Source organism: Cherax quadricarinatus, chromosome 46 (assembly GCF_038502225.1).
Source record: "Cherax quadricarinatus isolate ZL_2023a chromosome 46, ASM3850222v1, whole genome shotgun sequence".
Taxonomy (NCBI): Eukaryota; Metazoa; Arthropoda; class Malacostraca; order Decapoda; family Parastacidae; genus Cherax; species Cherax quadricarinatus.
In genome coordinates, this window is record NC_091337.1 from 12,317,977 (window position 1) to 12,343,860 (window position 25,884).

General features: G+C 37.8%; 1 protein-coding gene across 3 annotated transcripts in view; it reads left to right on the forward strand.

Annotated features, from left to right (window-relative positions):
• The window catches only part of LOC128696697 (putative uncharacterized protein DDB_G0282133), an 84,544-nt gene extending 69,288 nt beyond the window's left edge, over positions 1 to 15,256 (forward strand). For 2 of the 3 annotated variants that reach the window (XM_070094528.1, XM_053788058.2), the window contains one exon: positions 2,288 to 15,256. Coding sequence is in view for 1 of the 3 variants with exons in the window: in XM_053788058.2 (XP_053644033.2) it covers positions 2,288 to 2,346 (59 nt within the window). In the remaining 2 variants the exon portion in view is untranslated. The remainder of the gene's footprint in view (positions 1 to 2,287) is intronic. The other variant, XR_008408191.2, reaches the window with a different exon arrangement.
• Positions 15,257 to 25,884: the final 10,628 nt, after the last annotated feature.

The following is a 25,884-nucleotide window of genomic DNA, read 5'->3' on the forward strand; positions in this document are numbered from 1 at the left end:
AGGAGGTGCGGGATTGCCAAAACAGTTGTCCAGAGGGCTGAGGAAGGGTTGTTGAGGTGGTTCGGACATTTAGAGAGAATGGAGCAAAACAGAATGACTTCAAGAGTGTATCAGTATGTAGTGGAAGGAAGACAGGGTAGGGGTCGGCCTAGGAAAGGTTGGAGGGAGGGGGTAAAGGAGGTTTTGTGTGCAAGGGGCTTGGACTTCCAGCAGGCATGCGTGAGGGTGTTTGATAGGAGTGAATGGAGACAAATTGTTTTTAATACTTGACGTGCTGTTGGAGTGTGAGCAAAGTAGCATTTATGAAGGGATTCAGGGAAACTGGCAGGCTGGACTTGAGTCCTGGAGATGGGAAGTACAGTGCCTGCACTCTGAAGGAGGGGTGTTAATGTTGCAGTTTAAAAACTGTAGTGTAAAGCACCCTTCTGGCAAGACAGTGATGGAGTGAATGAGGGTGAAAGTTTTTCTTTTTCGGGCCACCCTGCCTTGCTGGGAATCGGCCAGTGTGATAATAAAAAAAAAAAATAATGCAATATAATAATAATATACATTATTATTATTACAGATCATACATGTTCCATTCCATACTAGTGTTAGTAATATGTATAACATGTACAGTGTTTTGTATTATGCAAGATAATATTGATGTAGGTACTGACAGACAGATGATTCATCTTGTAAACAGACAACGTAAACTTATTGTATCGATAAATACAGTACAGTACTGTAAAGGTATTTTCTCATCCTTATGATTTTCTTAATATTTTTTTCTCTAGCTTACTTTATTGTAAGAATACAATATATAATACATATAGCATACAAAATATATGTTAATCAACTGTTTATGTTATCAGTAAGGCTTCTGGTCAACAGTTGGCTATTAACCCGTAAACGGTCCAAACGTATACATACGTTTTTTCAACATTTGAAAGCATGTAAAAAAAGTAATCTTCTTTTTGTTTTTCTACATTTGAAAATGTGTAAAAAAACTTTGATCTACTTTTTTTTTTTTGTTATATTTGAAAATATGTAAAAAAAAATTAGATCTACTTTTGTAGCACTACACATATGAAAGTAGATCTGCTTGGACCGTTTACGGGTTAATAGTTAAGTTTTTGAGGAAGTCAAAAGTTATATGCAGATTTTCAACTGTGCAGGGGGTTGGCACCCCTAGCCCCCATGTTCAAGGGTCAGCTGTATACCTTCTTGATCATCCTATTCTGCTTTATCTTTTCTAATTTCCAAACTAAATCAACAATTCCTGTACTGTCATCTGAATAATACATTTCAAAACCCCAGACACCACCATTGCTCAAGGCCTTTATTTCCACAGTTTCGCCATGAGTGGCTTCTTCGGTCTACTTAAAATGTTTAATAACCGTTTTGATTAGTTCATATTGATTATCCAATGCTTTGACTGCTGATGGGCAACCTGCATTTATATTCTATTGAAAAAATAATCACAATACTGTGACTGGAGCAATACACAAATAACCCACACTTTTGGGAGAAAACTATAAGACATTTCTATAAAATCCTATTATTTGTTGTTTTCTTATGGCTCTCATTTTTTGTCAGGCTTAGTGCATGACTCCTAGTAAATTGTAAACTAACCATAGGATATTGTTTAATGTACTTAATGGCTTTCCCATGCTGCCAAAACCTGCTTGTTCCTGCTCATGATTGCCATATAACCAGATTAGTGTGTATTTAAAGAGATATGGTCTTTGAAACGAAATGAGCCCAAATCAAAAATAAAATTTATTATTCAGACAATTACGTATTCACAGACTTTAAATAAGCAGGATCTCTTGAAACATAAACCTCTTCCCTACAAATTTAGGGGCCGACTGCTATTATTCAGTATGTATACATATTTCCCATAAAAAAATATATAATATTTTCACAAAATAGTTCTTCAATCCATGCTTCATAATTTATAGAAACTGGCCAATTATTGATCTACACATAATGTTGGTAAACAATTTAGAATTCATTTGCAGCCAGTTATGGTTTATGGTAAATGCCAAGAATGCGCAGCACTAGATAAATTGCACATGAAGAAAGAATGAAACATGATGCTGAAGCTCAATGTATGAAATGTGTCAGTGTTTCACACTGACACATTTCATACACTGAGTTTCATACTAAAGCTATGAAATTTATGTAATGTTACACAGTGGTCAAAAACTGGTCACCAAAATCTTTCAGCCATTGAATTTGTTAGTTTGGACTTCCTTGTTCAGTTATTTAAACTAAACTATTTTACTGTATTTTTATGTTGCAGCTCGTAAGAAGCTGGTAGCAAAACAGCGACTAGATGCCTGGGAAGGAACATTAACGTGACACACTGGATATGCTGCTCTTACCTCGTGACTAATTTATGTTGACAATTTATTGACAATAGTGATTACTAAGGTAAAAAGAATATGGCTTCTCCAGTGCATTCAAGATTTAATATAAATAAATTATACAGTTCAACAGTCCAAAAATTGTGGGCTGTCATAAATGAAATAATTAGATATATTAAATTTATAATATAACCTGCAGATAATGAAATCATTAGTCATTGAAATTTGTGTTTTTTAAAGTGTATCAAAGGAGTGATAATGGTATAAAACAGGATCTGAAAGGAATTTTTGTAGAATTACAAATAGATTTTGACTGTATTCTTCATGCATTAGTAAGAAAGCCTTAATACTAAATTTACTGTACATATACCTTAATACACCATACAAGCATACATAGGTTTTATGATAAAATCCTATATTTAGTGAAGTCCATAACAGCATATGACTTTTAAAGTAATAGTCTTGATATAAATTTTGTATAAAATGAGGGGTTGTTGTTTTATGGGTCCTAATTGTACTCAAGTCCTTGAAAATAGCACGATGAAATATGCTGCTTAATAAAATAATCACAAAAATTTATTTACCAGCCAGTGGAAGATTTAAAGGGCCAGCTAACTACCTCAGTAACCTGAGGCGGACCTGAACCGCAAATATGTACCTGCTACCTCAGTGCTCCACTGACCGGTCCAATACTGCTCCCAGTTAGCAGTTACAAAGATATATATAGAGCAAGTGCCTGAGGTATGACTTCCAACAACCCTATAATAGGTCTTGGATCTGTTATCACTTATTATTGTAATTTTAAAGACAAAAATGATATGTATTGTGTATATAATTTCTGTTTGAGATTGCAAGGGCTTAGCTCTAACTCTTGGACAAAGATTTCTTTCTGTTAATTGATGTATTTTGATGAGCTTTACTTTTGAATTTGTATATCGTCATTATCTTTGTATATGGTGACCTAACTCATTGCACTTCTTTATTGAGTGATTGTATTGTATACTGTTAATGGACATGCAAGATAACATTTATGAAGAGATTCAGGGAAAATGGTTAACAGGACTTCAGTCCTGAAGGTGGGAATGGCAGTGCCCACAATCTGAAGGAGGGGTGGAGGATGTTGCAGAGCAGTCCAAATTGTAATGTCAGCACACTTCTGACAAGACAGCAGTTAAATTAATGATGGTGAATGTTTCCTTTTTGGGTCACCCTGCTTTAGCAGGAGATGGCTGTTGAGACAACAACAATAAGTTTAATAACTCTCTCATTTAGGATTTTTTTTTCCAGTATGTCCTCATCCTGAACTTTCCCTTATTAAAAACACTACTGTGCCTTGTGATTTTTTCCCCATGATTGTTCCTGTCTTGATCCATGCCCATCCAATGACATTAGACAGTTTTATGGAATCTTTCCTTGAAGTTTTGAAACAAACCTCTGATTTTTTTCAAACGTAGATTTTTTTATATATATACATAGGGGACTTTAAACCAGTACTGCATTCTGAAGGATTAGTCAAATTGGTGTTTGTGTATTTTCAAGGTGAATGGAACTTCTTGGATTCAGTAATATCTACTGCAAAGTCCTTATATGGAGTTTGTGTCCACTAGCCCCCTCTTTAGTTAGAAAGCAGAACCAACTAGTTCCCTTTTTTTTTTTTTTTTTTTTTTTAGGCATGAATTTCCACCAGTCCCTCATTCTTTTGTTCCTTCCCATATCAGTCTGTTCCTTGTTTATTTTAGGTAATGCCCCTATGTATTTTATATTTGTTGTGATCATATATCTTGTCATTTTTATTCACGTTTAATTTATGTACCTTTCATCATTTTTCTCCCTCGGTTCAACAAGATGTATAGTGACAGATCTTTAATTTTCTTACACTTCTTGTGCTTGATTAGAACTAACATTTTATGATAAATTAACCCCATTTTTTTTTTTTACCTTGTCACTGATCTTCCACCAAAGTAAGTTGACAAAAAAAAAAAAAAACATTCATCATCATTCATTCAATTACTGTCTTGCCAAATGTTTGTTGCCTACATATATGAGATGACCCTCCAACTACATCCCCTTCCCACCACCAGGATTTGTTTATAACTAACTGGTTTCATCTGAATCCCCCATATAAATGATACCTAGCTCACACTCAACAGCATGTCAAATCACTTACCCTGCTGGATGCTTTAGTCCCTGCAACATTAAGCCCTCACTCCAATCCTTCCTGAGATACCATAATGCCTTTCATCCTAGATTTATACACCTTAATCATCCTATTCTGCTTCATCCCTTCTAAATGCCCAAACCACCTCAACAACTTTTCCTTTGCCTTTTGTATAATAGCTCTCAGAACCTCACACCATCTAATTTTTAAACTTTAAATTCTTTTCTTAATATTCGTACTACACATTATTCTTCAATGTATCTTCATTGCCCCCAGCCATCTTGCTACAATTTTTAAAGCCTATACATATCTCATACCCATATTAAAGGGCTAGTTTCACTATACTCTAGTACATTCCTCTTTTTGCTTCAACACTCTCCCTACCTTTTTGTTCTTCATTTGTTCTGTGATTCATCTCATCTTTAATATCTACTGTACATTAACTGCTTCCATCCTACCTCCTTCCACTCTGATACATAATTTTTCATTGCTAAACTTTACTATTCTCATCACCTAACTGTTCTGAGTTTACTTTATTTCTGAAAAGTTACAGAAGAACTTTGTCATCAGCAAAAAGTAATTTCAACATGTATCAGATTCACTGTCTTTTTATTCCACACCTCTCCCAACACCCTATAATGCAGTCGACAAACACCAAGGTGACATCACACATCCATGTCTAATGCCTACTCCTGCTGAAAAATGATCCTTTTCTCTCCTATATTCCCTAATCTGAACCTCCTTTTCTCCATTAAAACATCACTGTTTTTAATAATATACTATATTCTGTGCATTTGCAACATTTGCCACATTGATGCCCTATCTACTCTCACATTCCTTTCCTAAATACATAAATGCTACACATAGTTCTTTATCTTTATCCAGGTATATGCTTCAGTGTAATTACTTGCTCTGCACATCCCATGCCCTTCCTAAAAAACCTCTTCATTTCTTTGTAGTCTTACTTTCTGTCTTACCCATAACTCTCAATAATTTTACCATTTACTTTACCTGATACACTCAAAGAATAAAAACTATATACCCACCTAGTGACACATTCATTCCCAAATACCTAATACTACAGGTACAGCATCGATTTTCCGGTGACCTTTGTCGGTTTAGCGTTTTCTTTGATTATAATAATTATAATAATACTATTTTCCATACACTGATGGTCTGGAACCATATAAATTTACAAGCAGGAACTTGAAATTCCTGTGGCAGTGTATTTACCACCAAACTGTACGTCACTTATCTAACCCCAAGACCAAGAAATACTGTGCTCTCTAAAGGCGGAAACATCAGTAATCCGGAAAGGCTTTGGAACCAAAGGTCTGGAAAATTGTTGTACCTGTATATGCTTACTTCCTCCATCATTATTAAATCAAAACCAAGTGCTAAACCCACTAGGGTAACTTTTTTTTTGTCAGTCATCTTGCTCTTTTATCACTCAATGGAGAGGCTTTTATGTCAGTGAAGGACTTGTGGGTTTTGATGCAGTGGTCTTATGTTCTCTTGAGTGAAACCCAATTACCTCCTATGTATGATTCCCCTGAATTTAGTGGTTCTTAATGATGATACATGTAATTACTTTACTCTTTAACAAGTCAGCTGTCTCCCACCGAGGCAGGGTGACCCATCATCATTCAACTCTTTCACCTCACTCACACATAATCACTGTTTTTGCAGAGGTGCTCAGAATACAACAGTTTAGAAGCATATACATATACAGTGGTCCCTCAATAATCGTCCGGCCTGAAAGTCGTCCATTTCGGAAATAGTCCTGTTTTTTCGTCAAAATATTGGCTCGCAAATGGTCCGGTAACTCGCTAATAGTCCTAATAGTCCTTCATCTCGGACGCGTACTCACGCTCTGAGCCGCCTCGGCCTTTCCTTCCCAGCCAGTGTGCCATTGTTTACCAGTGAGTGACGGTCCCCTCACATGCTCCTACGAAATATTTCATAATATTCCATTGATTTTAGTGCTTGCAAGTGCTCTAAATAAGCTACCATGGCTCCAAATAAAACTTCTAGTGCCAGCCCTTTGGTAAAGAATGTGAGAAACACATAATTTATGAAAAAGTTTGTAGAAAAATACAAAGATGGTGGTGGTAGAGTGGAAGCAGTTGTGATAGTGGTTGATGAACATAAGAAAGGAGGATCACTGCAGCAGGTCTGTTGGCCCATGCTCGGCAGGTCCTTTACAATTCATCCCACTAACGAAACATTTTCCCAACCCAGTCCTCAATGCTACCCAAGAAATAAGCTATGATAACTCTATCCACTCATTTGGGACTTGCAAATGAGTGCTTCCACTCTACTACCACCATCTTTGTATTTTTCTACAAACTTTTTCATAAATTGTGTGTTTCTCACATTCTTTACCAAAGGGCTGGCACTAGTTTTCTTTGGTAGTAGTGATGGTGGTAGAAGGTAGTAGTGATAGTGGTAGAAGGTAGTAGTGATGGTGGTAGAAGGTGGTAGAAGGTAGTAGTGGGTTCCTTCTTTAGTGGTTCAGCGATTCTACCAACTCCTCCAATGTTGTTGGAGTTATATAGGGCTACAAAAACCACCGCCGACTCAGCTGCTGCTTCACCACCATTATGGACGGCTTACACTCGGTGGCCCTTATATACCCAACAACAAACAACACCTCTCGTGACATACATAATGACTTACTTTATTCATTCTAGAGTATATTCCATGTTTCTATGTTATTAATATTGTTTATTATGTCATATTAGTTGAATTGTGATAGATAAATAAGCCATAGAGTTGATATTAGTGTCATATTCTCCAACAATAAACTTGCCATCCCTCTCTCACACAAACAAATAGACAATAAGAACATAACAATGGAAGAACACTGCAGGTCTACTGGCCCATATAAGGCAAGTCCTTATCAAAATGACCTCCACCCAAAGCTACCCAAGAATTTACTCCCGTACCCAATGATACAAATCAAACTCAGCTCCTCCAACTCGTATATTTGTCCAATCTCTTCTTAAAGCTACCCAAGGTCCTAGCCTCGATCACCCTACTGGTAAGTGTGATGTTAAATAAGAACTTAAGAAAGTAGGAACACTGGAACAGGCCTGCTGGCCCATACTAGGCCGGTCCTTCACAAATCCAACCCACTAACAGAACAAATGCTACCCAAGCAATAAACTCAGGTGCAAGTCCGACTCAAATCCAACCCCTTTCACTCGTGTATTTATCCAACCTAAATTTGAAACTACCCAATGTTTTAGCTTCGATCACCCTACTAGGCAGACCGTTCCACTCATCAACTACCCCTATTACCAATGTTCATTTATACATTTTATTAGTGCCCTAGAGTCCTTATGGAGGGGGATTCCCCTTCCAAATAACCTCTCTTCCCTCTCTCCTCCTCCCTGTCTTCCATTCATCAGCAACAGCCTTCAATAAAGGTAACTGTCATGTTGAATGTTCATTCTTTTGTGCATGTAAATCTATCTTTTAGGTAAAAAAAAAAATTTTTTGTTGATACTTCTGGGTGTCTGGAACGAATTAATTGGATTTACATTATTTCTTATGGGGAAAATTGATTCGAAAATCGTCCATTTCGATAATAGTCCCACTTCCAGGAACGGATTATGGACGATTATTGAGGGACCACTGTAAAGATACACAACATATCCTTCCAAACTGCCAATATCCCAAACCCCTCCTTTACAGTGCAGGCATTGTACTTCCCATTTCCTGGACTCGAGTCCGACTATATAAAAATAACCGGTTTCCCTGAATCCCTTCACTAAGTATTACCCTGCTTACACCTCCAACAGCTCATCAAGTCCCAAATACCATTCGTCTCCATTCACTCCTATCTAACATGCTCACGCACTCTTGCTGGAAGTCCAAGCCCCTTGCCCACAAAACCTCCTTTACCCCTCCTCCCTCCAACCTTTTTGAGGACGACCCCTACCCCGCCTTCCTTCCCCTACAGACATATATGCTCTCCATGTCATCCTACTTTGATCCATTCTCTCTAAATGACCAAACCACCTCAACAACCCCTCTTCAGCCCTCTAATACTTTTATTAACTCCATACCTTCTCCTAATTTCAACACTCTGAATTTTCTGCATAATACTTACACCACACATTGCCCTTAGACAGGACATCCCCACTGCCTCCAACCGTCTCCTCGCTGCAGCATTTACAACCCAAGCTTCATACCCATATAAGAGTGTTGGTACCACTATACTTTCATACATTCCCTTCTTTGCCTCCATAGATAACATTTTTGTCTCCACATATACCTCAACACACCACTCACCTTTTTTCCTTCATCAGTTCTATGATTAACCCTTTCAGGGTCGACAGGCCCTCTCAGAGACTTGTTCTCAGGATCGGCCAAATTTAAAAAAAAAAAATTTTTTTTTCTTATGAAAAGATAGAGAATCTTTTCCCGATTATAATGACACCAAAAGTATGAAATTTGATGGAAAACTTACGGAATTATGCTCTCGCGAAGTTAGCAGTCTCGACGATGTTTATGCATCGGCGATTTTGCCCACTTTGAGCCCTATTTTTGGCCAATTCCAGTGTAGTCAACAAAAATCATAACTATTTTGCTAGAACTCTATTTTTTCTACCGAATGAGTACAAGAAACCACCCTCTTGCCAATTTCACACAAATTTCAAAATTGCCAATTTCCGAATAGGGTCCAGAATAAACAAGAAAGACATTCCTGGCACTAAAATAACATTTCCTCTGTTCGTAAGTCATGTCCCCATGCCCTTCTTACATTCTTTTGTTTTCCACTTTGAATTTTTATTCTCACAAAAAAAATAGAAGATTTACTGTTATGCAGACTACTGCATTGGTGTAGAAATGGTATAAATATTATCAGCGCACTTGTGAAAGAATATTAGACTCGCCAGTTGACGTGTATTGGACGCATAGCATTATTTGTTTACTTTTGAACTTTGGTAAAAATCGAACATTTCTGCTACTTTGAGTGCAATTTCAAGGTAGTTTTCTTTGTAAAACCAGTCAAAATCATCTCAATTTCTGTAATATGTCTTCCATTCTATAAAATGAGACCAGGAAAACTAGAATACAATAATAAATACCATACGAAAATACAGTGCAAAGTCGCTGTTTTAATCCAAAAACATGGTCAGTTTTTTTTTTTCTCATTACGCACTGTGTGCTGCAGGATTTTTTTTATACCGTGCACACTGACCACATAGACACATTCTTTCATATGTAGGCCTACCAACTTTCTCTCACTAGATTTGAGGGCGCTAGCATTTAGGCGTACTAGTACGTCAAAAACCCTGGTGCGTAAGCCATACTAGTATGGCCGAAACCCTGAAAGGGTTAACCTTATCCTTCATATATCCATCCGCTGACACATCAGCTCCCAAATATCTGAAAACGTTCACTTCTTCCATACTCCTCCTCCAATTTGATATCCAATTTTTCTTTATCAAAATCATTTGATACCCTCATCACCTTACTCTTTTTCTATGTTCACTTTCAACTTTCTACCTTTACACACACTCCCTCCTAAACTCACACACTAACCTTTGCAACTTTTCTTTAGAATCTCCCATAAGTACAGTATCATCAGCAAAAAGTAACTGTCAGTTCCCATTTTGTATTTGATTCCCCATAATTTAATCCTACCCCTCTCCTGAACACCTTAGCATTTACTTCTTTTACAACCCCATCTATAAATATATTAAACAACCATGGTGACATTACACATCCCTGTCTAAGACCTACTTTCACCAGGAAGTAGTTTTCCTCTCTTCTACACACCCTAACCTGAGCCTCACTATCCTCATAAAAACTCTTTACAGCATTTAGTAACTTACCACCTATTCTTTTTGTGTTCACTTTTAACTTCCTTCTTTCACTTTTACAGTGACATCACATATCTTTGACTAAGGTTCACCTAACAGGAAAATATTCTTTTGCATATCCAAACCTGATCTTCACTTAATTAAAATACTACATGGCTTTTAACAAGTTATCACTTATTCAATGTATTATTAACACCAGCAATATTGCTTCCCCCTCTACTCATTGGCTTTTTTCAAATCTATAATATAATGACCTACTTCTTTCCCCTTATTTAAGTGTTGCTTATTTTGGCTTTTAGTTTATCCATATAACCCATTTCCTTTCTAAATCCAGTGTTGCTTTACAATTGTACTTTCTTTTTTCTGTATGTTGACCTACTCCCCAGGCTTTCTGATTTCTTTTCCATGACTACTACCATATTTTATGGCATTCAAGTTGCTATCCCCCTCCCCTCCAATTGAGTCTCTAAAATTTACACAGCATCTTGCAAGGCCAAAGGTTACATTGCTTATAGGCCTTGGCCTAAGCCTAGAAAAGTGTTTAGATAATAGACAGTAATCTAAGCCCCTGTATATGACCCAATATTGAATCATGTTAACTACTTTGCATAAAATAATGAATAAATAACAAAAATAAACCTAAAAATTCATTAGTGCTTAGCACCTGTAGGCTAAGGTAAACCAGGCAATGGAGTCATATGAACTATACAAATACAAATTTTTATTTCCTTGCAAGATTACAATGAGATTATGTAATTACAGTAATGAGTTGCTGTGCAGAGAGCCACTGTCATGCCTTGGCATTATGGGGGTCACAAAATTTAATGGCTGACTACTTAATACTAGAGAAAGTGATCATAGTTTAAGTTGTACATTTGTTTTTATTTATAGTAGACATTAAGTTTACTCAAATTACAATCTGGGGATATTACATTGGGACAAGTTGAAAGTATTTTGTAGGTTTTGTATATCAGTAGTAAATACTTAAATTATATTATGGGAATATAACATTGTGAGTTGTTGAAAGTAGTTTACAGTAAGAGAATGCTACAATTGGGTGTAAGGCAGTATTGTTTTGGGTAGGTATTTATACTACAATGTAGTATTAAGTAATGTGTAGTATCAGGTTAATCCACCTGTTTACCATCAAATAACCCTGTGATATTAAATGTGAACATTATCAGATATAAAAAGCACAGGTAAAATTGTGGTACAGGCTGACCCTGCTTATACAGCTGGTTAGGTTCCAGACTACTACTGTAAAGTGAAACACAGCCTTTTTTCACGTTTAAAAGCAGATAAAAGTCTGATAACATGTTTACACTATTGTATATAAAGTGAGCAGTAGAGCTAGGCCTGAAAAATGCATATACGGTATACACATTTACTTAAAATATTTTCATCCTTGTAGTAAGTGGTGAATATATTTATTATAGGAAGTCTGAATAAATGAGGAATGGGTATAATTGAAAACTGCTGTATTAGCAAAACACTGTAAAGCAGGGCCCTTCTGTATGTTAAAAAGGGTTCAAGTAACGCTATATACTGGTATACGGTAGTAATACACAAGCCGCCATTTGCACACACTGGGTTTGTTTTGGTCATGTTGCAGTACAAATGTACTCATTAACCCTTTGAGGGTTTTCGTCGTACTAGTACGTCTTACGCGTAGGGGTTTTTGACGTACTAGTACTCATAAATTCTAGCGACCTCAAATCTAGTGGGAGAAAGCTGGTAGGCCTTCATATGAAAGAATGGGTCTATGTGGTCAGTGTGCACAGTCTAAAAAAAATCCTGCAGCACACGGTGCATAATGAGAAAAAAAAAACTTTTTCCATTTTTTTTTAATAAATCAGCGACTTTGCAGTGTATTTTCGTATAGTATTTATTGTTGTATTCTAGTTTTCTTGGTCTCATTTTATAGAATGGAAGACATATTACTGAAATTGAGATGATTTTGACTGGTTTTACAATGAAAGGTGCCTTGAAATTGAGCTCAAAGTAGCAGAAATGTTCGATTTTTACCAAACTTCAAAAGTAAACAAATCGTGCCAAGCGTGCAATACACGTCAACTGGTGAGTCTAATATTCTTTCACAAGTGCACCAATAATATTTATACCATTTTTTACACTAATGCAGTAGTCTGCATAACAGTAAATCTTATATTTTTTGTGAGAATAAAAATTCAAAGTGGAAAGCAAAAGAATATAAGAGGGGCCTTGAGATGTGACTAATGACTAGAGGAAATGTCATTTTAGTGCCAGGAATGTCTTTCTTGTTTATTCTGGACCCTATTCCGAAATTGGCATCTTTTGAAATTTGTGTGAAATTGGCAAAATTGCTAAATTCTGACCACTGTACTGGATAGTTGAATTTATAAATGGGTGGTTTCTTGCACCCATTCGATAGAAAAAATGGAGTTCTAGCGAAATATTCATGTTTTTTGTCGACTAGTACAGTGAAATTGGCCGAAAATGGGGCTCAAAGTGGGCAAAGTCGCCGATCCGTAAACATCGCCGAGACTGCTAACTTTGCGAGAGCATAATTCCGTAAGTTTTCTATCAAATTTCAAACTTTTGGTGTCGTTATGATCGGGAAAAGATTCTCTATCTTTTCATAAGAGAAAATAATTTTTTTTTTTTTAAATTTGGCCGACCCTGAGAACGAGTTTCAGAGAGGGCCTGTCGACCCTCAAAGGGTTAAATATTAAAATTAAACTTTAAAACATAAAACATGAAATATTTTTAAAATGCACGGAAAAAACTCGAATCAGCAGCAGTCCTAGCCGCAGACACATCCACTTGCACGCATTGAGAGAGTAAGTAGAAAGAGAACATGGCCAGTCACAACAAGAAACAGCAGATCTTGAATAACTGCCTGTATACTGGTTAGCAAAAGTAATGCATAATGTGTTATTTTTATAACTAATAGCATTAGTGCATTTTTTAGCAGTTTCACTTAAATTTAGTTTGTTTTTGCCACATTTTATGCAAGACTAGCTCTATTTGAAAATTTCATTCGGCACCTCTGCCATTTAGCTGAATCACTGGTAAACAACCACAACAAACCTTCAACAGGTGTTTTTACATGTAATTCCTCAGGCTTAACATAACATTATTACCGTGGATACGGTTTATCTTTTTTTCCCCAAAACAATTTAGCCTGTGAGAATTAGGGGGGGGGGTGTCATCCTAGACATCAGAGCATCTTGTCTGCCATAAAATACAGTAATTCTCAACAAAATTGGCCTAATTTTTTCATGTGCTCTTCTTTGTACTGCTTCATAGCTCTTTAATTTCTCCATATTATCTGCTTTTTATCATTTTTACATTGTTAAAACCTTTCCTATAGTTACCATATCTCCCTTTCCAGTTCACCTCATTATTATGTTAATCCCTTTTTCCTCCCTCACACACTTTAGCATTACACTTTTAAATCCACATTATACCTCTGATGACCTCCCTCATAACTCTTACCATCCTTTTGACATTATTCTCCTTGTACCTCACCTGTCCAACTCTGAGCTTCAATACCACCAAATATTTGTCAGACATGCGAGCCATGAAACACTTTCATAGTAAGAGGAATAAAGAGGCAGAAGCAGCTAGATAACAATACAGTAGATACTGACTGCAATTTCATATGTTAATACCATAAAAGTAAGCTTTCCCAGCAGTCGACTGAAAGTTAATAGCCGAGCCTAAGAGGATAGTTCACTCCCTCTCAAACTCAGATATGTAAATATATGCATTTGCTGTACATGCATCAATTTAAGGGTGGGGTCAGGGACCAAGACTTGACCTCCACACAAATCCAAGTACAGTCTGTTTTGGCATTTATTGTTAGTATATTCAGACATTTAAGTTGCCAATGTTGTATGGTGTAAAAAAAAATTATGCATAAATGAAGAATATATTGTGCATTTAGGTACTCCAATGAAATATAAATTTAAATATCTGAGTATAGTTATGTAATAAATTACAAGTATGTGTTATTTTTCTGATGTATACCTAGAGGAATTGTGTATTTTGGTATGCATGTAATCAACAGCTGTGATGTTCTGTCTCACTTCATATTAATTATTACAAAATAAACATTACATTAGCTCATGCTATGCATGTAGTACTAGGTTTATCTTTAAAAATCATATTTTAATGTATGTTGTAGCTGGTGGCAGCAGTTTATATGACAATTTACCTACTGCAGGTACTTAGTTTTTTTATTTATTGCATAATTTATTTACTTCCACAAAGTGTTCTCAAACACGCAGTCATATTTTATGTAATTCCTGCTGGGGCATTATGGTCAGAGTTTCTTGACTGATCTTATATAATTAATATTTGGAACTATGTATTGGTTGTTTGTTAAATAGACCAAAAGAAATGGAAACCTCAAGTGAATAACTTGACTTATACAATTTGTGTTGAAATTATTTATATTACATTTGTCTGAGGATGTGATACAGTATCATAATACAAAAAACAGATATGTGATTCCATGTTTATATGAGCAGGAGAATAGTGGAACCATAGTGCAATATAATGAGAAAAAAATGATTAATGAATCATCTTATAACTGCTTTATAATGATTGATTGAAGAGTTTTATATAAACAGCCGCTTGAACTTGAATATGTATTTTTACAATGTTTATGAAATTTGATTCTGCATTTAGCAGACATAATTTTATACATTTGAAAATAGTTTGTGAATAGCCTTATTTTAGTTTGGCAGTTCTTTGCCGTTAATACTGTAGATATATTTCTTCAACAGATGAGGAGCATTTTTCTACCCACACTGTTGTTAGTAATGTGAATGATGTGAATCTTGCAATATATATATTTTTGTACATCTTTCACATATTCTTTCTCTCCCAGAAACTTGTCAATAAATATGTGATTTGTTTGATAATTTTGTTTTAGTTATCTTATTATGTAATTCACTGAAGCACAGTGGAAACTCAGTTTAATGGTCTAATATGGGGGAAGGGGTGTTCAATTAATGAAAATCTATTACATCGATACCACCACCAGAAGCATATAGTGCAGGACAGTAAGAGTATGTAGTATGATGATAATACAAAATAGGGAAGGTGGTAGTGCAGCCAGCGCAGTTGCTCTATCACCACTCACCAGCCAGTGTATTAATAGATTCTCTTCTCAGAATGCTCATCATTCATGTGAAGGTGTGTATATGTACTAACCTTTACAAATTTGCAGGAGTGAAGTCTTGGCTCCTAGCTCCCATCACCTAAATTGGCATTTGCCAGGTTCAGTCCCTCCTAGCCTCATGAGTTCTATCATACACTTAAAACTACTTATAGACCCTGTATCTACTGACATCGTACCATTTCCCCACTGCTTAGATTGAAGAAATACTTCTTGACAACCCTGTAGCTCGTGTATGCAGCATCCAGCTTTGTCCCCAGGTACCCATTTCTCGCCTATTGCAGCGCTGTATAGTCCTTGTGGCTTAGCGCTTCTTTTTTTATTATAATAATAATAATCAAGCAGCCTATCCCTGTCCACCCTATCAATTCTTCTGAATACTTTGTCTCCCCTGGTCTTTCTGTCCTCCAGTGATGTTCGATTCAATTCTGTTAGCCTCTTCAAGCTCATGCTCGTTGATCCACAGAACGTTCCTGTTATTTGTCTGCCTAGCCTCTTGTGGGGTATAGTACCAAATGCCTTACAGACCCTGTCATACCTCCATTTCCTCACCAAGTTCATTCCACTTCCTGACCACTCAAACTGAAGAAATACTTCCTAACATTCCTGTGGCTTATCAGTGACTTGAATTCCAAATGTCCCTGGGTTTCAATCTCTCAAACATCCTGTCCCTGTGTACCTATCAATTATCCTGAGTATTTTGTATGTTACAGTCTTCCATGATTCTTTTGTTCTCCAATGTAATTAGATTTAATTGTTAGCCTCTCATAGCTCATGCCCATAACTCAGGAAAAAGCCTTGCTGCATACCTGCACTTTCTCCAGTTTCTTAGCTCTTTCATTTACAACCCCCACAATTAAATTTTTTCACCGTCACAAACCCAAAAATTAAGTCCCAGTAATGTAACAATTTAAAAAATGGCATGAAGACAATGACACCAAAAATGCAAAACATGACGAAAAAGTTAACTGAATTATGCAAACAGTAGTGGCGTATGACCCTTATGGGTTTAGCGCTTGGTTATGAGTGGTGCATTGAGGTACAGTGGATCCTTAGTTTTTGTATGCCTTACTCTGTATGTAAAGCTATAGTTCTTCTTTCTTTCTTTCAACACATCGGCCGTATCCCACCGAGGCGGGGTGGCCCAAAAGGAAAAACGAAAGTTTCTCCTTTTACATTTAGTAATATATACAGGAGAAGGGGTTACTAGCCCCTTGCTCCCAGCATTTTAGTTGCCTCTTACAACACACATGGCGTACGGAGGAAGAATTCTGTTCCACTTCCCCATGGAGATAAGAGGAAATAAACAAGAATAAGAACTAGAAAGAAAATAGAAGAAAACCCCGAGGGGTGTGTATATATATATGCTTGTACATGTATGTGTAGTGTGACCTAAGTGTAAGTAGAAGTAGCAAGACGTACCTGAAATCTTGTATGTTCATGAGACAGAAAAAAGGACACCAGCAATCCTACCATCATGTAAAACAATTACAGGCTTACGTTTTACACTCACTTGGCAGGACGGTAGTACCTCCCTGGGCGGTTGCTGTCTACCAACCTACTACCTGTAAAAGCTATAGTTATTATCTATAAAATATTTTTTTTTTAATATTTCCCATAAGAAATAATGTAAATCCAATTAATCCATGCCAGACACCCAAAAATATTAACAAAAAATACATTTATAGAGAATAACTATAGTTTTTGTAGGTAGTAGATTGGTAGACAGCAACCGCCCAGGGAAGTACTACCGTCCTGCCAAGTGAGTGTAAAATGGAAACCTGTAATTGTTTTACATGATGGTAGGATTGCTGGTGTCTTTTTTCTGTCTCATAAACATGCAAGATTTCAGGTACATCTTGCTACTTCTACTTACACTTAGGTCACACTACACATACATGTACAAGCATATATATACACACCCCTCTGGGGTTTCTTCTATTTTCTTTCTAGTTCTTATTCTTGTTTATTTCCTTTTAGCTCCATGGGGAAGTGGAACAGAATTCTTCCTTTGTAAGCCATGCGTGTTGTAAGAGGCGACTAAAATGCCGGGAGCAAGGGGCTAGTAACCTCTTCTCCTGTATATATTACTAAATGTAAAAGGAGAAACTTTCGTTTTTCCTTTTGGGCCACCCTGCCTTGGTGGGATACGGCTGGTTTGTTGAAAGAACTTCAGTTTTACATACAAACTAGGGCATATGAAAACTGAGGTTCCACTGTATCTGTGGAGACAAAAAAATGCTATCCATAGAGGCAAAGAAGGGAATGTACGAGAGCATAGTGGTATCAACACTTATGTTGGTTTCAAGCATGGGTTGTAAATGCTGCATCAAGGAGGAAGCTGGAGGCAGCGGAGATGTAGTGTCTAAGGGCAACGTGGGGTGTAAATATTATGCAGAGAATTAAAAATTAAAATTAAAGAGGAAGTGTGGAGTTACTAGAGGTATTATTCAGAAGGTTGTTGAGGTGGCTGGGTCATATAGAGAGGCTGGAGCAAAATAGGATGATTTGCAGGGTATATAAATCTGTTGTGGAAAGGAGGGGTAGGGGTCATCCTAGGAAAGAATGGAGGGAGTAAGAGGTTTTGTGTGCAAGGGGTTTGGACATGCAGTAGGCATGTTAGAAGTGAATGGAGACAAATGGTTTTTGGGACCTAACAAGCTTTTGGAGTGTGAACAGGGTAATTATTCTGTGAAGGGATTCAGGGAAACTGGTTAGCTGGACTCGAGTCCTGGAGGTGGGTAGTACAATGCCTGCACTTTTAAAGGAGTTTGGGATACTGGTCCCTCAAGGGAGGTTCCTTTATGTTGGTGAGGGGCTCTTGATCTAGGGAATTGGATCTGTGCTCTGGTTCCCTGAATTGAGCCTGAATACCTTCCATCCCCCCCTCACATGTGCTATAAAATCCTACAGGTTTAGCACTCCCCCATGATTATAATAATAATAATTGGGATATTGGCTGTTTGGAGTGACATCTAAACTATTGTATCTGAGTACCTCTGCAAAGACAGTGACTGTGAATGAAGGTGAAAGTTTCTTTTTTGGGTGACCCTGCCCGTGGGAGACTGCTGACATAATAAAAAAAAAAATGCAACCACAAAGTTGGCAGTCTGGACGTAACTTTGCTAAGTATGCTTTCCATTCTATCAAGAGAACACAAGAAACTGCCCATTTAACCCTTAAACTGTCCAAACGCAGATCTACGTTCACGTGTGAGGGGCTCTGAACGAAGATCTATGTTTTCTTACATGCTTTCAAATGGGAAAAATAAAGGTCGGAGCACTACAAACATAAATCTACGTTTGGACAGTTTAAGGGTTAACTATTAGAACTACTGTGTATTCTGGCTAATATATTAGACATGTTTTTTTCACAAAAAAAAAAAAAAAAAATCTCAGAAAAATCATCCTATGCCTTGTATGTTCAAGGGTAAGCTTTGGGTTACCAGCAAGTGGTGGTTTTAATGCTGAGGTATCTGTGAACTAAACTTCCAAACAACCCACTTTTCCTTCAAAACTACTGCTCAGATTAGAGTGATTAGTAATTACAGTAAACATCCAATATACAGATTAATAGGCAGGAGGGGGTGTCCGTTTTAGCAAAAGAAATCTATTGTACTGAAAGTTTCGATTAAGCGATTTACAAGATTAATCTGCTTAATTGATTGACTACCAGGAGGGTAGAAAAACTTCATAAAACTGGGATGCTTGAATGTGCGTGGATGTAGTGCGGATGACAAGAAACAGATGATTGCTGATGTTATGAATGAAAAGAAGTTGGATGTCCTGGCCTTAAGCAAAACAAAGCTAAAGGGGGTACGGGAGTTTCGGTGGGGGGAATAAATGGGAGTAAATCTGGAGTATCTGAGAGAGTTAGAGCTAAGGAAGGGGTAGAAATAATGTTGAAGGATCAGTTATGGAAGGAGAAAAGAGAATATGAATGTGTAAATTCAAGGATTATGTGGATTAAAGTGAAGCTTGGATGCGAAAAGTGGGTCATAATAAGCGTGTATGCACCTGGAGAAGAGAGGAATGTAGAGGAGAGAGAGAGATTTTGGGAGATGTTCAGATGTATAGGAACCTTTGAACCAAGTGAGAGAGTAATTGTGGTAGGGGACCTGAATGCTAAAGCAGGAGAAACTTTTAGAGAGGGTGTGGTAGGTAAGTTTGGGGTGCCAGGTGTAAATGATAATGGGAGCCCTTTGATTGAACTTTGTATAGAAAGGGGTTTAGTTATAGGTAATACATATTTTAGGAAAAAAGAGGATAAGTATACAAGATATGATGTAGGGCAAAATGAAAGTAGTTTGTTGGATTATGTATTGGTAGATAAGAGACTGTTGAGTAGACTTCAGGATGTACATATTTATAGAGGGGCCACAGATATATCAGATCACTTTTTAGTTGTAGCTACACTGAGAGTAAAAGGTAGATGGGATACAAGGAGAATAGAAGCATCAGGGAAGAGAGAGGTGAAGGTTTATAAACTAAAAGAGGAGGCAGTTAGGGTAAGATATAAACAGCTATTGCAGGATAGATGGGCTAATGAGAGCATAGGCAATGGGGTCGAAGAGGTATGGGGTAGGTTTAAAAATGTAGTGTTAGAGCGTTCACCAGAAGTTTGTGGTTACAGGAAAGTGGGTGCGGGAGGGAAGAGGAGTGACTGGTGGAATGATGATGTAAAGAGAGTAGTAAGGAAGAAAAAGTTAGCATATGAGAAGTTTTTACAAAGTAGAAGTGATGCAAGGAGGGAAGAGTATATGGAGAAAAAGAGAGAGGTTAAGAGAGTGGTGAAGCAATGTAAAAAGAGAGCAAATGAAAGAGTGGGTGAGATGTTATCAACAAATTTTGTTGAAAATAAGAAAAAGTTTTGGAGCGAGATTAACAAGTTAAGGAAGCCTAGACAACAAATGGATTTGTCAGCTAAAAATAAGAGAGGAGAGTTATTAAATGGAGAGTTAGAGGAATTGGGAAGTTGGAGGGAATATTTTGAGGAATTGTTAAATGTTGATGAAGATAGGGAAGCTGTGATTTCATGTATAGGGCAAGGAGGAATAACATCTTGTAGGAGTGAGGAAGAGCCAGTTGTGAGTGTGGGGGAAGTTCGTGAGGCAGTAGGTAAAATGAAAGGGGGTAAGGCAGCTGGGATTGATGGGATAAAGATAGAAATGTTAAAAGCAGGTGGGGATATAGTTTTGGAGTGGTTGGAACTATTATTTAATAAATGTATGGAAGAGGGTAAGGTACTTAGGGATTGGCAGAGAGCATGCATAGTTCCTCTGTATAAAGGCAAAGGGGACAAAAGAGAGTGCAAAAATTATAGGGGGATAAGTCTGTTGAGTATGCCTGGTAAAGTGTATGGCAGAGTTATTATTGAAAGAATTAAGAGTAAGACGGAGAATAGGATAGCAGATGAACAAGGAGGCTTTAGGAAAGGTAGGGGGTGTGTGGACCAGGTGTTTATTCAATTCAAGTTTATTCTCTATAATGGTTACAATTTGGGATTTACAGGTTTTGGGTATTTTGTGGTTTACATGTTATAAAATACTAATTACAGAGGGGGCCACTAGAACACCAAGCATGGCTAGGCATTTTGAGCAGACTTAGATTAGTTCTTAACATTAAATTCTTACAGATTACGGTATTAAGGCTAAGTGACTACATCATAATTTGTGAGTTTAGCAATGTGAATGCTTTTGTTTTGGCACAATACAAGCTGTCTATATTTGAGTATCATAGGCAAACTTATTACTAGTTAGGATTTATTATTTTAAGATTAAGATTAGTATTTCTGGGTTTATAGTCAGTGGGTGAGTGAGTGTAATTTTGAACCACCAGGTGGTTATCATGTAGTTAGTTGCTGGGGTGGATCAGGGAGATAAGATGTTTTCTAACTGTAGTTTTGAAAGTGAATGTGTCTGCAGTTCTAGAGTTTTCAGGTAGGGTGTTCCAGATTTTAGGTCCTTTGAAATACACTGAATTTTTGTAAAGGTTTAGTCGAACACGGGGAATGTCATAGAGATGTTTGTGTCTGGTGTTATGCCTGTGGATCCTGTCACAACTATCAAGAAAGCGTTTTAGGTCAAGGTTAATATTGGAATTTAAGGTCCTGTAGATATAGATTGCACAGTAGTAAGTGTGGATGTTCTAAACAGGGAGTAAGTTTAGATCTATGAAGAGTGGGGGGGTGTGTTGCCAGGGATGGGATTTAGTGATTATTCTTACTTCGGCTTTTTGTTGGGTTATTATTGGCTTTAGGTGTGTTGCTGCAGTTGAACCCCAAGCACAGATAGCATAGGTGAGGTATGGATATATAAGTGAATGGTATAGTGTGAGAAGGGCAGTTTGCAGTATGTAGTATCGTATCTTGGAGAGGATCCCCACCGTTTTGCATACTTTTTTTGTTATGTGTTGGATATGGGTGCTGAAATTTAGGTTGTTGTCGAGGTACAGGCCAAGGAATTTGCCCTCATTATGTCTGGCAATTAGAGTGTTGTCGATCTTAATGTTAAGTTGCGCAACACCTGCTCTGCTACCAAACATAATATAGTAGGTTTTGCCAGTGTTAAGTGTAAGTTTATTGGCTGCCATCCAAGTCAATATTTTGAGCAGCTCCTCATTAACAATGGTGTTGAGGGTGGCAAGATTAGGGTGGGAGATGACATAAGTCGTGTCGTCAGCAAAGAGAATGGGTTTCAGGTGTTGGGATATGTTTGGAAGATCATTGATGTAAATGAGGAAGAGCAGGGGTCCAAGGACACTTCCCTGTGGAACTCCAGTATCAAGTGGCCGTATAGATGAGGCTGTGTCTTTAATGGTGACATACTGATACCTATTAGAAAGGTAGGATTTAAAATATGCAAGTGCATGGCCTCTTATACCATAGTGGTCAAGTTTGTGGAGTCAAACGCTTTTCTTAGGTCAATAAAAATTCCTAGCGGATATTCCTTATTTTCCAATGCTGTGTAAAGCAGGTCTAGCATTTTTATAATTGCATCATTAGTGCTTTTATTTTTCCTGAATCCAAATTGGCAGGGGCTGAGTATGTTTTGTGACGTTATAAATGAATATAGTCTCCTGTGCACGAGTCTCTCGAAGATTTTGGATAGCAATGGTAAGTTTAATATTGGCCTATAGTTAGATAAGGCTAAAGAGGTTTTTGTGGCATTTATGGATTTGGAAAAGGCGTATGACAGGGTGGATAGGGGGGCAATGTGGCAGATGTTGCAGGTGTATGGTATAGGAGGTAGGTTACTGAAAGCAGTGAAAGAGTTTTTACGAGGATAGTGAGGCTCAAGTTAGTATGTAGGAAAGAGGGAGATTATTTCCCAGTAAAAGTAGGCCTTAGACAAGGATGTGTGATGTCACCATGGTTGTTTAATATATTTATAGATGGGGTTGTAAGAGAAGTAAATGCGAGGGTCTTGGCAAGAGGCATGGAGTTAAAAGATAAAGAATCACACATAAAGTGGGAGTTGTCACAGTTGCTTTCTGCTGATGACACTGTGCTCTTAGGAGATTCTGAAGAGAAGTTGCAGAGGTTGGTGGATGAATTTGCCAGAAGGGTGCTTTACACTACAGTTTTTAAACTGCAACATTAACACCCCTCCTTCAGAGTGCAGGCACTGTACTTCCCATCTCCAGGACTCGAAGTCCGGCCTGCCGGTTTCCCTGAATCCCTTCATAAATGTTACTTTGCTCACACTCCAACAGCACGTCAAGTATTAAAAACCATTTGTCTCCTTGATAGGAGTGAATGGAGACAAATGGTTTTTAATACTTGACGTGCTGTTGGAGTGTGAGCAAAGTAACATTTATGAAGGGATTCAGGGAAACCGGCAGGCCGGACTTGAGTCCTGGAGATGGGAAGTACAGTGCCTGCACTCTGAAGGAGGGGTGTTAATGTTGCAGTTTAAAAACTGTAGTGTAAAGCACCCTTCTGGCAAGACAGTGATGGAGTGAATGATGGTGAAAGTTTTTCTTTTTCGGGCCACCCTGCCTTGGTGGGAATCAGCCAGTGTGATAATAAAATAAAAAATGTAAAAGGAGAAAATTAAAAGTGAATACAGGAAAGAGTAAGGTTATGAGGATAACAAAAAGATTAGGTGATGAAAGATTGGATATCAGATTGGAGGGAGAGAGTATGGAGGAGGTGAATGTATTCAGATATTTGGGAGCGGACGTGTCAGCGGATGGGTCTATGAAAGATGAGGTGAATCAAAGAATTGATGAGGGGAAAAGGGTGAGTGGTGCACTTAGGAGTCTGTGGAGACAAAGAACTTTGTCCTTAGGGGCAAAGAGGGGAATGTATGAGAGTATTGTTTTGCCAATGCTCTTATATGGGTGTGAAGCATGGGTGATGAATGTTGCAGCGAGGAGAAGGCTGGAAGCAGTGGAGATGTCATGTCTGAGGGCAATGTGTGGTGTGAATATAATGCAGAGAATTCGTAGTTTGGAAGTTAGGAGGAGGTGCGGCATTGCCAAAACTGTTGTCCAGAGGGCTGAGGAAGGGTTGTTGAGGTGGTTCGGACATGTAGAGAGAATGGAGCGAAACAGAATGACTTCAAGAGTGTATCAGTCTGTAGTGGAAGGAAGGCGGGGTAGGGGTCGGCCTAGGAAAGGTTGGAGGGAGGGGGTAAGGAAGGTTTTGTGTGTGAGGGGCTTGGACTTCCAGCAGGCATGCGTGAGCGTGTTTGATAGGAGTGAATGGAGACAAATGGTTTTTAATACTTGACGTGCTGTTGGAGTGTGAGCAAAGTAGCATTTATGAAGGGATTCAGGGAAACCGGCAGGCTGGACTTGAGTCCTGGAGATGGGAAGTACAGTGCCTGCACTCTGAAGGAGGGGTGTTAATGTTGCAGTTTAAAAACTGCAAGACAGTGATGGAGTGAATGATGGTGAAAGTTTTTCTTTTTTGGGCCACCCTGCCTTGGTGGGAATTGGCCAGTGTGCTAATAAAATAAATAATAATAACTATATGGATAGACACCCAATAAAACAAGACTTAGTCTGCTGTATTGATGGACCATCAGACAGACTAAACTGGAGCATAATACATTATTACCACTAAATGTACTTGAAAAGAAAAAGTTAAAAAGTACAGCACAGTCGAGTACAGAACAGTAATTTTTCGTACTCTACTGGTGGATAGACAAGCTTACAAATGTATAACACAGTACTCCCATGTGGTTTAGTGACCCAGAATAAATTATTCTGAGTCAGAGGAGTTGTAAAGCAACAGCAATAACATTGCAGATGGCATGGGATATGCAGATGGCATGATGTAAATAGTTCACCAGATGTAGGTGGCTGAGGATAAGTAGATGCCTTGGGCTTACTAGCTAGCATCTACACTACTTCATAGCATATTGTCTAAGCTTTTTCCTGCTTCTAAGAATCTCAGACACTATTTTCCTACACCATTCTCCTCACACACCCAGGCCACAGAAATGCCAGCCTCCAGCTTTTATATTACTTTTTTAAGTTTCTGCTTAATAGTTAAGGTCACACATTTCTTGGCCCCATCACATGCTCTAGAGGCCATTGTTAATAACACTACACAGTACTTTAATAAAATGATTAAAAACATTGTAAATCCAGGGGAAAATTGGAGACAAAGTGACAATGATGTCTGAGCACACGCAGACAATAACAAGCTGACTGAGCAGTCAATGACTCTGCTGCCCAGGAACAATGAAAACAGACGTGTCCAGGATAAACCTTGGATTGCGCAAACCTGTGATTAAGCAGGGTCGGTACATTTTATAAAATGCATGTCCAGACAGGATAGCTCTTCATGGCTAATTTAATCATACCCCATGTTGAGCCTTTCTCTGACCAGACTTTTTGTCTGTTTTAGCCAATATCCACTTTTGGAGGTCCATTTTATCAGATGCTTACTGTATTATATATTATAATTTACATATTTCCAGTATACATGTACAATAAGCAAACCAGCTTCTAGAGTTAATAATTCCAAAGTAGTAGTTGGCAAACAACAGGTGGCCATGCTGTAGTGGTTAGTGGTGGTAGAGCAGACGACAGGCTGTGCAAGCCCCACCTCTTTCAGATATGCTGTGCACATAAGCAAGTGCAATACTGCAACTACTATTTTTCCCAGAATATGCTTGTAAGAATTGGTGGGGGGGATAGCACCTTATATACTGGAAAATATAATTTTCTGTATAGTGCACAAAAGGCAGTAATTTGGCCATTTTGAATATCATCGAACAAAAATATTGAAGTTTTACCCTATATCTTGGAATAAAATATAACCAGGATCATGGTTTAGGCCATCCGAGTAACTGCAGTAAATCTAGTAAAACGCCATAAAACAGACCAGGAGGGGGAGGTAATGGGGCCCCTACCCTTC